Genomic DNA, 12409 nt, shown 5'->3' with positions numbered 1-12409 from the left:
TTTTTACATATCATCTGTTCTGTTGTCAGACATAAAGAAAGAGTTTAAAATAGTGACTAAACACGACCCAATAACACCTCGTGTTTAATCCAACCAGCTGTTATACTGCTAAAATCCTGATTTAAATGCGACATTGTCTGATAAAATCACCATACATTTACATTGAGCTGATACGAGGTGATTTCGGATTACCTGTGTGTCTCATGCATGGTTGCTCTTCTCATCTGGTTGTGTTTATGAGCGCTTTTAAATTTAAATGCGAGTGATAGTTTAATTGTACATCGCGTATAGCGCAGACAATTCAGCGCAAATAAAAAAATATAACGTTACTGTTACGCGGGCGCACGCATACCCCACCATAGGGAGGGAGGGAGCTTGTGCACAGAGAACTGGTGTGTGTATGGGGGAAAACACAACTAACCTTTCGTTAAGTCATGAAACTCGATCAACAGTCTTCTCCGTCAGTAACATCTGTTGACTGTTAACGTTTACGTGAACATGAAGTACATGTAGGAACCCAGGTGGAAAAAAACGCCAACTTTTAATTCCTTCGCACGCAGCAGTGAGAAAGTGTGCACGCGAGAGCACTGCTGAGCGCTTGCAACAGCGAACGAAGCCGTTTTAAATAGTAAAATAAAATGTAAATGGCAATCATGAAAAATCTATTTGATTTGTGTTGATTTGTGCCAGTGTTGAGTCTGTGGCGGGGCGCCCTGCTCCTTCTTCACGTTCGCACGAGTCTCAAATCAAACAGTGATTGACAACTGGTCCAATGGTGCGGTGGGGGTCGTGGTGTCTCTTTCCTCCTGTTTTAAAAACGCACAACTACTGTGCTGGCTGCTTCTTCGCGTTTGCGCGAGTCTCATATCAAACAGTGATTGACAGCTCTCTGGTCCAATGGTGCGGCGGGCATTTTCAGGTTGACAGTAAATCTAGCTGGCCCAATGAGATTGGAGGGGGGGCACCAGGGGGGGCAATCATATTCCAGGGGGGGCCGGTGCCACCCCATGCCCCCCCTCTAGACACTCCCCTGGTTGTACTTTCACTTGAGTAACATTTTTGAGTACTTTTTACACCTCTAGCAACAGACTGGACAATAGTAAAACAATTAGTCTTGAGTTCTGAATGTTTTTTTTGTCTCAGTTGTCACAAAAACAAAGACCACTCAGTGTTGACCTAGTGCCATTTATTTTATTACACTGAACACAGCCAAAAAGGCAGTGTCAAATGCTGTAAAAAATCTAACTGTAAGATGCTTTCCCATTTGAGCTTAGAGAGTGGATTCAAGCCTGTTTATAATTAGAGTTTCATTCATTTGGTTGGAATGAATGCAGTTTTTAGACATGAATACATACTAAAAAACTCCACCCAAGTTAACTTCATTCAACTTCATTGGTATGAACACAATCCACTGGCATCCTGAGTCCTTACTTTGTTACAGTGGCAATTAGTTGATGAATTGTGGTGTGGATTGGAAAACTGGTTCAGACCAAGCAAACCAAATATGCAAACAGTGTTATTGAGAAGTTTCCACAGGCACTGTGTGTTTTCTGAGGGGGTTAGAAAATGACCGGAGGGAGTAACACTGTTTAAAGTTTCAATGGCCTTGTGTCATTCTTATCAAAATTCAAAGACACCCTTTGGATGGAAATCGCCTCTGTGTAATGCTCTCTGTGGTTATCCATGCCCAAATCCTCATGTACCTCATGAAGCAGCTCCTGTCAAAGACACGTCACAATAATTAGGATTTAAAGTATTGATTTGAATGTTTGTCTGTAGGTTTTAATTATGTTTCCTCACCTGCTGTTTCTCTTGGTCATTGTTTTTCACAGCTATCAGCAGACTTCTAGTAAAGCTTTCTAGCTGGGAGAACTTCTGCTTTTGCTTCTGCAGCTCATCCTCAAGAAACTGCACTTCTTCATTCTATGTGGAAAAAAATCACATTATTTCACACAATCTCTACATTAAAATCAGTAAATAACTAAATATAGTATTACAATAACAAATTTCAAATACCTTAAAGATTAAAACAATAATGAACAATATATATTGTACAACATTTTGTTATATCATCTATCATTAACTGTTTAATTCCTTAAGGAAAATCATTCTGACAATCAGGACTGACACCATGATCTATTTTAGGAGAAAAGTTTTCACATCATAAAACGTTTTAAATCCATGGGCAAGCTAAGAACTAAGGAAAGTTTGAAGTGTTTTTTCAACAGCAAACTCCTCAGATCGCACACACTGGATGATTCGATCAGACCACAAGATCACAAACGTAATGACTATAGTTGATTTCAAAGTGACGCGAGATCTCACAGAAACGCAAGAACAAATGTGACTTGAGAAAAACACATATTATGGTAGTTCTTGCATGAGACATTATAAAAGCTCTTGTACTGTAGCCATAGTTGACAATATTTTTTCTCAATAATCCTATTTCATGTCATGTTTGTGGGCGTCTTGTTTCAGCTATAAAAGCAGGGAACATCCGGTTGAAGCTTTCATTGGCTATTGCAGATGTCATGTCAGAGGCAGCCCAAACAAGAGTCTGTGTTGGTAACTCAACCAACTTCGTGACTCCAACACTGACAAGGCACTAAAGTATCCTATTATCCCTTTTTTAAATTCTGTTTGCATTTTTTCTTCCTCCTACTAACCACATGTGTTTCCAGGACATTTCTGTCATTTACAACAGACACAAGTCATGACAATATCACCCTGAACTTTCAACTCTCTGCTTTTTCTATGTCCCGCTTCACCCACTTCCTCATAGTCAGCTGATGACTTGGCTAACTTTTCACCAAAAAAAATCATCCATCAGCATCCAATTTCCCCACATAACTAACCTCTGAACACACTACAATCGCATATAACACCCATTTCTTCTCTTTTTCTTTGCTGATTGACACTGAAGTTCAGTGTTTCCCATACATAGGCTCTACTTGGGCGCTGCGCCCAGGTAAATTGCAACCCGCCCAGGTAAAAAAAAATCACTTTACGAATTTCCGTATTTTCTGAACTCGACTGGATGACCCGTGTTTTGGAGAGAGAGAGAGAGAGAGAGCGCGAAAGAGAGAGCGCGAGAGAGAGAGCACGAGAGAGAGAGAGCGCGAGAGAGAGAGAGCGCGAGAGAGAGGTGGGGGTCGGGTGACCGTGAAGATGATGCACGCATCATAAACTCATCATCATCCAGCGCAGCAAACTGGATCAACTGCAGCAGAACATACGGAGCAGCCAGGGAACACACTGCGACCAAAATGGTCGCATATGCTTATGTCCTTATGTGTTTATAGCATCTAAGTTGGCTTCATTTTGCGTGCAAGCACGTTGTGTCTCTCCGGTTGAGTGTCCGTTCACGTGTTCTCTGTTTCTCAATGAATTGGGCGCGACGCGAAGCAACCTCAGTGTCACATTGTATCCTTTCATGTTTCTGAACTTGAGCAGAGTTTTACCATTAGAGGTCTTTCTTCACTGAGGACGCGGGACCCGTACGGTTCCGGGATTATATTTTAAATGGTCAGATGGGTCCGGGTCGGTCCTAGTTCACTACTTCGGGTCCCAAGTCTGATTAATATTGTGTGTAAAACCCGAGTCGATCGGAGAACGGCCGTGAGCGCTACCGCGCTAAAGCTCGAGTGCTGTTTTAGCGTGCCTCCGGTTTCTATGGCGATAGCAACTGGCTCTTGTCACGACCACGCGCCGCTTCATTTTCTTTATCCCATTTTTTAATAATCTTACTATTAATAGATAATATTTTTACTAAAATCTAAACAGTTTGCACAGAGATTGTAGCAAAAAGCAGTGCTAATGCTGAACGAGCAAAGCTCCAGCTGACTCAGGATATAAAAAACGCAAAGCTGTAATGTAAAGTCTGTCATCGGGACAGCAAGTAGACTTTTAAATCTGAAATAATGAGTGGATTAAGCTTTTTTAATCGGAAAAAGAGTAATAGAAAGCAGAAGCAGTAAAAGTGCCTATCTTATAGAAGTTATTAACATTATAACATCAGTCACATTTATAATCTATAGACCTGCACTGTCTATATAGGCTATAGTATACATAGTATTGTATATAATTGAGTTTGATAAAAGGGGTCATCAAATTGCTTCATATATCAGTGCAAAAACATAAAGTGTTTTCGTGGTGCTTTGACAAACAGTGTCAGCTTTGTTTATGGCAAAAAAAGTTTGGGGTGGTTAGATTAATGAACTATAATGTGAAATTAATATGAATGTTTTATAAATCAAAGTATTGTGTTGTGTCACACATTATTAGTTCTTTGTTACATATATAGTAGACCATTTTTTGTCGGTGGATAATAATGATTGCCCTTTTCCCCAGCTACCACCACAAGTAAATTTCAGATCTGTGGGAAACACTGGAAGTTACTAAACATATCTCCACCCACATATCTGAATTCAAGCCACCCACATGTGACAGAGAAATCTTGCAGATCCCCGACCCTCTTGATAAAGGTGAGCGCGATCAGGAGAGCCACCTTCTGAGAGAGGGAACTGAGCCGACTGGTTCCAACGGTTCAAAGGGAGCCCTCTGGAACCCGCACCTGCATGGCTGTTGCGAGTCCCCCAGCCCACTTCCTAGGTATTGTCATAATGACAATGCGACCGGAGACCTGTCCAAGGGGCACCCAAGCCCACAGAAAGCTGAGGTCTGAACACAGGCTAAAGATGTATTGCCACGCAGGTGATTTGGAAATGGAGGACAGACCTGCTTCGTGAGACATGCAGTTGTGGGGACAGAGTACAATGCCTAGGAAAGAGATTCTCTGCACAGGGGAGAGCTTGCTAATTTTCCAGTTGACCCGAAGCCCCAAACAACATATCTGCCAAGCTCTAGGTCCCTGTGAACACACAACTGCTCCAGAGAATGAGCTAGAATCAGCCAGTCGTAGAAATAGTTAAGAATATAAATGCCTGTAGTGGAAGATTTTCTATTTTCATTTTAATTATAGTTTATGAACTTATAATTGTTAAATGCAAAATCCTGTTCTTCTGTTCTAGTGAAAGATTTCTGTTCTTTCCATCTGTTCAGTAGTAAAATGTCCAAAGACTAGAACATTATGCAAAGTCCTACCAGATAAGATAAAGGGGGGCTAGTGAATGACATAAGTAACAAATGATGAACAAGTGGAAAAACTCAGTACACGGTAGAGTTTCACTGAGAACAAAATAATTTCTTCTATTTGACCAGATGTGCTTCAACTGATATGTTTCTTAGTCATTGATAAATTGAAGGTTTATTTTCTAAGTGACGCTGGAACTATGATGAAATCTTTGGATCATGGGCGGAGATGGGATGACTGTGTTTTTCAGTATCTTACTATAAATATGTGCTCAACCTTGTAAACGGGGCTCTTAGGTTTTTAAACTTTTAGCACCACGGGGGTGAGAGCCTATTCTGCAGAATATATAAAATTCAGACAAAGAAAATTCTGTCGACAGTGTGTCTGTGTGATCCTTGACTTTCACTCTTAGTGAGTATTATTTGATGCGGCTAAAATTCCACGACAATAATGGCGACGAGGATGCGGATTCCACAGCTGAAGACTCCAGAAGGTTTGGGAGAGACTGACTGATCACCCCTGAGACGAGAGGTCTCGGGCTCCGTACCCCAGGCCTAAGGGAAGGGAGAGTCTCAACCATTTCTGAAGTCAAAGCTGACGGAATCCTGTAAAGAACCGTTGTGGTGGCATCTGAATAGATAATACGGTAAGCGTTTTTTGTTCGTGACCATGGGTCAGGGTAATTCGAAAGAGAGTAAAAGTCAATGGATCTGGAAAATGGTGTGTATACTCGAGTGATCAAATCAAAGGGCACGGGGGCGTTGGAAAGCGTAAAATCTGGGAGAAAAGGTATGATTTTCCTCCTAAAGGAACACTGAGTGTAAAAGCACTCACTTTATTAAGGGAAAAAATAATTGCGGATGGCAGAGAAATGAGAGCACAGAGTAAGATAAAGACCAAGGACGAACTGACTCAGACTAAGTCAGAGGTAAACATTAAGCATAATGTTTTCCTACATCAGATTCATTACATGATGAACCTAACTTTCTTTTTTTTTTCCTCCTCCATATGCACCTGCACGTACCCCACCTGGGGTACATTTCTCTTATACAAAGGTACCTCTTCTAGACGGTGATCTCCAACCCCCTCCAAGAAGACTCCCACAACCACCCGCACAAGAAGCATTACCAAGAATACCAACTGCACCCCCGCCACCGCCAGCACAAGAACTATCACCTGGGCTAAACCCACCAATCCTCCTCGACAGCATCTTGGAAGAGGAAGAGGAGGAAGTCCAGATAAAAACATCAACACAGGAGAGGTTACATCCTGGGAATCCTACCTAAAGCAAATGTTCCTCGGGAAACTTCAACCTGAAATTTCAACAAAGGTGAAGCAAACCTGCATCGGATGGGAATCAGGAAAGCTGAGTGAGGTCATTACACATTCTCTACATGTTGAACGCCTGCATGAAGAAAAAACGAAAGCAGCAGAGAAAGGCAAATCAACAACTATCTTCAGCTTTTGTCAAGATAAGCGAATGGGGCCAGCAACGACATAATCAGCACAGTTTCCCTTCACAAGGACAACATTTCCAGGAGAACTGGCAACAAAAAGAAAGAGAGAAAAAGAGTGAAAGCAGTGGCAAGAAAATCAGAGAGAGAAGATTTGCTGGTATTGCGGACAGAAAGAACACTTGAAAAACCAATGTTTTCATTTCCTGAATTCTCAAGAGCAACCAGAATCCCAGGCGGACACGGGAAACTTTGCGGGGTGTAAAGAAAAAGGGCACTGAAGCCAGGAGGGGGAAAGAGAGAATCGGACGGAAGGGGGTAAGTCCAATCTTGTTTTTTCTGCGGTTCAAATGCCATATTATCTGCTTGCTAATTCTGTTTTTTTCTGATGTGTGTGAAAGGGAAAGAAACGCTCTATGCAATGAAGAACTTGCTTTGCTTGATGTTGAACGAGAGGCATACTCTAAACTGCCTCTCGAAGAAATAATGTTTGAGGGACAGGCATTGTTGTATATGGTAGACTCTGGTGCAACCAACTCTGTCATACGCAAAGATGAAATCCCATTTGTCACCTTGAGTGGGCAGTTTACCTCATCTATGAGTGCTTCGGGGCATATAGTGAGGGAAGAATTTACTGCTCCACTCTGTTGTATGCATGACGGTAATGAGTTTATGCATATGTTCCTTGTATCTGACGCGTGTCCGGTAAACCTCATGGGGAGGGATTTGATGTGTAAAATGAATGCTAGCATCTTATGTAACAACCAAGGCCTGAATATTTCTTGTTGGGATCCCAGAATGTTGTCTATGTGTGTGTCTCTGTTATATGTGTATGAATGGGCCTTTCTGAATGAAGAGTTGCATGCTGAAAGGAAGATAAGATTGCCACAAGCCAGCGAGGTCATTCCAGCTGAAAACATGCATTGCACAAGCTCATGTTGTTGACATAACAGAAAGAGAGTGGCAAGAGAGATGGTTTTCTGTAAAGACAGAGGGTTTTGACTTTAACCCATATATGCTGGAATGACTCATGGTGTGTGGCACTCGTTCAGTTGACAGGAAAGCAGGAACAAATTTTTGATTTTGACAATTCAGTACCCCACATCTCCATTGCAAAAAATACTAGTCAGCCGTTAGAAAAAGCAGGTGAATTTGCAAAGGCCTGCAGCGAGGCTGTTGATTGGGAACCATTGGCAGATAGCATACAGTTCTCAGTTCAGTTATCAACACACAGAAGAGATTATGCTGCTTTTTCATGGCTGAGAGAGAGAGTTGTAATACAGAAAGCTGTTTCTGTAGTTTTCAACTCACAAAACAGTTTGTCAGTACACATGACGTGTGCTAGTATTGATTTACCGCAAAAAGTTTCTTGACAATGTACCTGATTACCTGTGGGCTAAAGACAAGTATGATGTGGGTTTGATTAAAGGGTGTGAACCAGTAACTATCACCCCAAAGAGTGATTATAGACCATGTAAACCCCAATATCCTCTGAAAAGGGAGGCGCTTGAGGGAATAAGGCCAGTATTTCAGGCCTTATTGGAAAAAGGGATAATTATTCCCTGCCCACACTCACCTGTGAGAACACCCATTTTTCCTGTACAAAAGGTCAGGGATGCAGGTCAGCCCACAGAGTGGAGGTTTGTTCAAGATCTCCAAGCAGGAAATGCTGCAGTACAAGCAAGGGCACCTCACGTGCCAAACCCTTACACAATTCTCTCACAGATACCAGCTGACGGCCAGTGGTTTTCTGTAGTGGATATTTCAAGTGCATTCTTCAGAGTTCCTGTCCATTCTAATAGCCAGTTTTGGTTTGATTTTACATTAAAGGGGTACAGCGAGAGCCGCACTATTTACAAACTCTGCATTGCATTGTTCATTACAGAAACTTGTGTTGGATGATGATGTTGCTTTATTGCAGTACGTGGATGACCTCTTGGTGCCAGCACCGACTCAGCAATCGTGCACAGACAACACCATGCGGCTGCTTACTCATCTAGCTAAGGAAGGTCATAAGGTAAACCCTAATAAAGTCCGGTGCTCAGTCCAGAAAGTAACCTTTCTAGGATATGAAATTAAACCAATGGGTAAGTCTCTCTCTCCAAAGAGAATAGAGGCAATAGCTAATATACCAAAACCCATCACAAAGAAACAAGTAATGTCATTTTTGGGTATGACATCATATTGCAGGACTTTTATTGCTAACTATTCTGAAATGCAACAACCATTGCATGACATGATTTATGAGAAACCTTTGGCACCATCAGAGAAGGTAGAATGGACAGAGAAGGCTGAAAGGGCATTTTGTGGAACTAAAACAGACATTACAGCAGGCACCCACTTTAGGGTTGCCAGACCCAAAAAAGCCTTTTATTAAAACTGTGGATGAAAGAAAGGGCTGTATGACATCTGTTTTGTTACAAGAACATGGTGACAAGTTAAGGCCAGTTGCATATTTTTCAGGACGCCTTGAGGCGGTGGCCAGGGGCCTACCAGGATGTCTCAGGGCAGTGGCAGCTGCAGAGAAAGCTGTGCAAGCGAGCAGTGAGTTAGTGGGGTACGCACAGTTGCGTCGGTTGGTTTCCTCACTCTGTGTCTCATATACTGCTCGAACAGCGCACATCTCACTTGTCTGCAGCAAGGTGGCTGCATTATTCCTGTGCATTGTTACAAATGTCTCATGTCACAGTTGAAAGATGTACAGTGCTAAACCCTGCGACATTGTTACCTACACCTGATGAAGGTACACCACATTGTTGTTTGTCTGCCCTACGGGAAGTATGTACACCAAGGCCTGACCTTGCTGACACACCCATACCTAAATGCACCCTCACATATTATGTGGATGGTTCCTCTTCCAGAGATGACAGAGGCATAAATAGGATGGGGTGGGCAGTTGTGTCTGACTTTGAAGTAGTGAAATCCGGATGCTTACCACCTCACAAATCTGCAAAGGTGGCTGAATTGCATGCACTAACACAAGCTTGTAAAATTGCTACTAATCAATCTATTTTACTGACAGTTTTCTCTCCTATAACAAATTGTACTCCTTTCTCAAATAGCTGTGTGCAAATGCAAAGCACACACCAAGGAACAGGACGTGGTATCCAGAGGCAATGCACGCGCGGACGCGGCTGCAAAAGAAGCATCTCTCATTTCTACTAACATAGACTTTTCTCTTACACAGATTTCCCAGGAAAAGGAAGCTGAAACACCACAGGAGTCACTAATAAGCATGCAAAGATTTTCTCTTTCAACAGAAATAGCTCTATGGAAATCGTGTGGAGCTACCAAAACTCCTGAAGGGATTTGGATGGGTCCAAATCAAAAACCTTGTTTACCTAAACCCTTTTTTCCCATTTTTGCTAGGTTAACACATGGCTTAGACCACGTGTCCAAATGAGGAATGCTGACAGCCATGGCACAAAATTGGCTCACAAAGGGTTTTTCTCCTGTAGCACAGGGACACTGTGAAAACTGTCATATATGTCTGGGTAATAATGTTGCAAGAGGGGTAAAAACTGCACCTGTGGGGCATCCCATTCCTGAGGGACCATTCACACATGTAATGATGGATTACATTGAATTGACACCAGCAGAAGGTAAACGTTATTGTTTGGTGATGAAATGTTTTCGAAGTGGAACTGAAGCCACGCCCGCCAAACATGCAGACAGTGCTGGGGTGACAAAAATGTTGTTGAAAGATATTATTCCCAGATGGGGAATCCCAAACAAAATTTCCAGTGATAATGGAGCACACTTCACTGCTCAGGTGGTGAAAGATGTGGGTACATTTTTGCAAATCAATTTGACCAATCACTGCGCCTACCACCCACAAAGTGGAGCTGCAGTGGAAAAAGAGAATGGCACCATCAAGGCAAAACTAAGCAAAATGTGTGAAGAAACAAAATTGAATTGGGTTCAGTGCTTACCACTGGTACTCATGTACATGAGAATGAGGGTCAGAGACCGAACAAAATTGTCCCCTTTTGAAATACTTTTTGGAAGACCCCCACATATGGGGTGGGAACCACACAGGGCGACAGGCGATACTCTTCAAAATGAAAATGACATGTTGCAGTATTGTATTTCTATGTCCTCTGTATTTCAAAATATCTCCAAAGCAGGTTAAAGCAGCCCTACCCCGTCCAGTAGAAGAACCGTTACACAACATCAAACCAGGGGATTACGTGGTGGTAAAGAACCTCAGGAGGAAATCCTGGAAAGCCAGATGGTGGGATGGGCCCTATCAGGTTCTGCTGACAACTCATACCGCCGTAAAGATCGCAGAGCGTGCCACATGGGTGCACGCTGCCCATTGCCGAAGGGTTGGTGCTGGAATCCAAGGGGTGATCCAAAGGGAGGACGACTAACCGACTGCGTGGTGTGGTGCTACCATAACCGAATCTACAGAGGGAATTAATCATCAAGGGCACATGACCCCAACTATAACTGTGCTCAACCTCTTCACCACAAATCCAAAGGAATCATCAAGGGCACACGACCCCAACTGTAACTGTGCTCAACCTCTTCACCACAAATCCAAAGGGATCATCAAGGGCACACGACCCCAACTATAACTGTGCTCAACCTCTTCACCACAAATCCAAAGGAATCATCAAGGGCGCACGACCCCAACTCTAACTGTGCTCAACATCTTCACCACAATTAAAAAGACCCTATGTAACGATGAGAGTCATGAAGTTATGAATAAATCATAAAAAGGGAGGAGTGTAGTGGAAGATTTTCTATTTTCATTTTAATTATAGTTTATGAACTTATAATTGTTAAATGCAAAATCCTGTTCTTCTGTTCTAGTGAAAGATTTCTGTTCTTTCCATCTGTTCAGTAGTAAAATGTCAAAAGACTAGAACATTATGCAAAGTCCTACCAGATAAGATAAAGGGGGCCTAGTGAATGACATAAGTAACAAATGATGAACAAGTGGAAAAACTCAGTACACGGTAGAGTTTCACTGAGAACAAAATAATTTCTTCTATTTGACCAGATGTGCTTCAACTGATATGTTTCTTAGTCATTGATAAATTGAAGGTTTATTTTCTAAGTGACGCTGGAACTATGATGAAATCTTTGGATCATGGGCGGAGATGGGATGACTGTGTTTTTCAGTATCTTACTATAAATATGTGCTCAACCTTGTAAACGGGGCTCTTAGGTTTTTAAACTTTTAGCACCACGGGGGTGAGAGCCTATTCTGCAGAATATCTAAAATTCAGACAAAGAAAATTCTGTCGACAGTGTGTCTGTGTGATCCTTGACTTTCACTCTTAGTGAGTATTATTTGATGCGGCTAAAATTCCACGACATGCCTTCCTCTATCAAAGGCAAGAGAGCAGGGACAGACTGTAGGGGAGAGCCCTGTACTGAAGCGCTCACCCCTCAAAAGCAAACTGCATGAAAAGTCTGTGTTGAGGGAGTATTAAGACATGAAAATATGCATCCTTCCTGTCTATAGCCGCAAACCAATATTGGTAGAGAATAAATGTGAGAATGTACTTCTGTGTGAGCATAAATCATGAAAATCCAGGATTGGCTGTAAACCCCCGTCCTTGTTGGGCACTATGAAGGATGGACTGTAAACCTACCTTCAAATTTCCCTATTTGAACGAAGGACATTGATCTCCGTCCAAAGAATGAAGGGTAGTGAAGGCCGAACAATGCCGGGCAGAACATGTTGTGTCTGTGCATTGAAATGAAATCGACTCCGGGAAAGGGAAACTGCTCTTTTACTGACAATGTGGCAGCCTGGTGTAAAGACCCCACCCTATAAATGACAGTCTGATCTGCTCAATGGACAGAGTGGATTAAAAAATATGTACTAATAAAAATAAAATAAAGTACT

General features: G+C 42.3%; 1 protein-coding gene across 14 annotated transcripts in view; it reads right to left on the bottom strand.

Annotated features, from left to right (window-relative positions):
* Positions 1-216: 216 nt before the first annotated feature.
* Positions 217-12409, bottom strand: part of hdx (highly divergent homeobox) — a 349114-nt gene continuing 336921 nt past the window's right edge. For 8 of the 14 annotated variants that reach the window (XM_065253822.2, XM_073812059.1, XM_065253825.2 and 5 more), the window contains 2 exons: positions 1801-1923; positions 217-1718 (listed from right to left, as the gene is read on the bottom strand). In XM_065253822.2, the coding sequence (XP_065109894.2) occupies positions 1590-1718; positions 1801-1923 (252 nt within the window). In that variant the 3' untranslated portion in view covers positions 217-1589. The remainder of the gene's footprint in view (positions 1719-1800; positions 1924-12409) is intronic. The other 6 variants (XM_065253830.2, XM_065253827.2, XM_065253831.2 and 3 more) reach the window with 1 other exon arrangement.

Source organism: Paramisgurnus dabryanus, chromosome 16, assembly GCF_030506205.2.
Source record: "Paramisgurnus dabryanus chromosome 16, PD_genome_1.1, whole genome shotgun sequence".
Taxonomy (NCBI): Eukaryota; Metazoa; Chordata; class Actinopteri; order Cypriniformes; family Cobitidae; genus Paramisgurnus; species Paramisgurnus dabryanus.
This window is presented reverse-complemented; position numbering and strand designations above follow the sequence as displayed.